Genomic DNA, 2,706 nt, shown 5'->3' on the forward strand with positions numbered 1-2,706 from the left:
GCTTGGGTCGACTCGCTTTCACACGTAGTTGTTTTCGTTTTGCCGACTATCTGGGAGCCTGGAACAGGCTAGAATGGAGTGATCGAGTGATTGAGTGCAATTGGACTGCTTCAGATACCTCATAGCATGACTTTGAGTTAGCAGATTGCAAATGTATTAATTTTGAAATTTTTATTTCCTCACCTTAGCTCTGTGAATGTGTCCCTTGAGGAATTCATATTTGTCATTACCGATGAATGAGGCGACAAATGTCATGCAATTTCAGAATTTTCCAAAACCATCCACATACTGGGAATTGAGTGCGATTCCATATCCATGCTTCTCTTCATAAAAATGAACGATAGAAAGCGACGAATTTTCGTAGTGTAGTTCGAAGTATTCTGTTGCCGTAAACATCTCCTCCAAAATTCCGTCTACTGATTTGTTGACCAAGGCATTGTGTACTTCATTAAGGTCTTCAAAGACTAAGGGCAGTTGGAAAAGATTCAAAAGAAATCTTAAATGATAAGAAAAATGACAACCTGACTAATAAACACTGAAAGAATATAGGAATAACAGAGGAATGAAGTATGAAGGAATACAAAATAAACGAAGTTTGACATGGATGACTGAAAAAACGAAATAACTCGGGGCACAATGCATAAAACCTTTCACGTTGGCGCCAAGGTTTACTGCTTTCTGAAGAGCAATGCTATCTTTTACCACTCCGACCTGCGAATCAAATAAAAGTATTTAGCAGACTGCAGGCACTCCCTTGACTGTCAGTAGAGTTGCGCGCTTTTTTATTGCAGTGTATTTTTGGGTTGACTTTTGACAAAAATAGAGTAGCCAATTTTTTGTGTAGGATCTGACAAACATGGCTACCGCGGCTTCTTGTGAAAAAAGAAAATAGAAGATGAACAAGAAGCAGCGTGTATTTCGCCCAATCTAGGAATAACGCGCTGAAAGATTGACTCCAAACATTCGTCTGCATCTCACAGCGAGTTTAGTTCCGCACGGCAATTTTCACGAGCACTTATGTTTCTTTTTCTTTTTTATTTGTTTACTTTCCGTTTGTGATTTTTTGTTTGCTTTTCGTCGGGCTGCAGGGACTGAGCGTAAAAAGATCTGCTAGTTGAATAAAAGCAAGGAAGATTACCGCAAGACATATTTCTGCTGTTACTAAACAATGCTCTCGTTCATATTTGTACCTTCCTCTCAGAAAGAACTCCATAGTAATCCACTGTTACGTTTGTGAAAGCGCTGGACAGCGTGGCAGTCAGCATTGAACAAAGAGTGATCCCAATCATTATCCATATTACAGAGAACAACCGCGCCATCAGTGACTTCGGAGTCTTGTCGCCATATCTGTAAGAGCAATCTGAATTATTTCTACAGTGAGAAAGACCTTCTCACAAGATTTCTCCCCCTCTACTCCTCCCCACGGCCTCAAGAAATCGGCTGGTAACGTATTGGCCTCAACTAAAGGGATATTCCACCTCAAAACAATCCGGTCTGGAGGGCTGCAATCAGTGACTCATTGTTGGTACACTGATGGAATTAATCGAGCATCCCGGCCTCCCTCTCCCACCTTTCATTGTAAGTTGTTTAGAAACTAAAACGTACTGAACAACATTGCACGGGGGTAGGTGTTCAAATGACGTATAACTGTGATTGTGGAAGACTATTTTGCCTGGGAAATTAGAATCTGGTTTTTCAAACTCTCGATCATTTTTAATTGAAAATGAATACCATTAATTATCTTCTTCTCAGCAAGTCAACGAAAACATCTAGAGATTCTCCTTTAATATAACAGCAAGATCTACCATGTACGTCAATGTTTACAGTGATTTCTGGGAAAAAAGACATATTTTGACCGCGCCAGCGCGCGGTCAGCGAGCAAGATGAGTGCTATCCGCATAGCCCAGCCACTGAGTGCGATTAACTTTTACTATTTCTGAGCGGCTGTGCTCTCTTTTTTTCGCAAATATTTCCTTTAATTACTTTACTTTTTCTGTTGTATAAGATTGTTGTTGCTGTTGTTGTCTTACCCAACGGTTGCCATGGTAACGAAGGCCCACCAGAAACCGTCGAAAATTCCATAACAAAATGGACTGCCAAACTCCTTGGAGTTTTTCTTGGTTTCCTGCGTAAAGAATTTTAAAAGGAATATTAAGAACTGTGTTAGCTTTGAGTTACGCATATTTTTTCATGCAGATGTTTAAAGTGACTCTGTACATACCTCAAAAATCCTTTTCCTCAGTAAAATATTTTCTGTCATTTTTTTTTTTTTTTTACAGTTAAAGAGAGATTCTTGTTTAAATCAAGCGTGTCTGTTAATATTGAGCTGTTTTTTTAATTCTTAGTCGACTTGAGATCATACCTGCAACGGTTAGCATATTAAATAGCAACTTAACAGGACAACTAAGTTTTTTAGAGCTCCTTTGTTTCAGTCGATCTATAATAAATTTAGCCATTTGTGCTCCTCGGATCTGAGTATCTACCATGTATATATTACTACAATCAATATTTTATAACAGCTCGTCATCTATTGTTCATCACTATACATACAAGTCACCCACAAAATATTTATCACCCACACAACGCATCTTTCACTTATAATTCTTTCTCTGGTGATGCTGTGAATCAGCGAAAGTTTAAAATTTAAAAAAACTGAGAATAGCAGTGTTAGGGCGCTTTCCATTTAACGGAATTGACCGGCCAGAC

General features: G+C 38.8%; 1 protein-coding gene across 1 annotated transcript in view; it reads right to left on the reverse strand.

Moving 5' to 3' along the window:
- Positions 1–261: 261 nt before the first annotated feature.
- Positions 262–2,706, reverse strand: part of LOC138005111 (uncharacterized) — a 3,514-nt gene continuing 1,069 nt past the window's right edge. The window contains exons 2-5 of the mRNA XM_068851389.1: positions 2,031–2,125; positions 1,191–1,347; positions 648–711; positions 262–464 (exon numbers count right to left, since the gene is read on the reverse strand). Coding sequence (XP_068707490.1) covers positions 262–464; positions 648–711; positions 1,191–1,347; positions 2,031–2,125 — 519 coding nt within the window. The remainder of the gene's footprint in view (positions 465–647; positions 712–1,190; positions 1,348–2,030; positions 2,126–2,706) is intronic.

The sequence above is a fragment of the Montipora foliosa genome, chromosome 6, assembly GCF_036669935.1.
Source record: "Montipora foliosa isolate CH-2021 chromosome 6, ASM3666993v2, whole genome shotgun sequence".
Classification (NCBI taxonomy): domain Eukaryota; kingdom Metazoa; phylum Cnidaria; class Anthozoa; order Scleractinia; family Acroporidae; genus Montipora; species Montipora foliosa.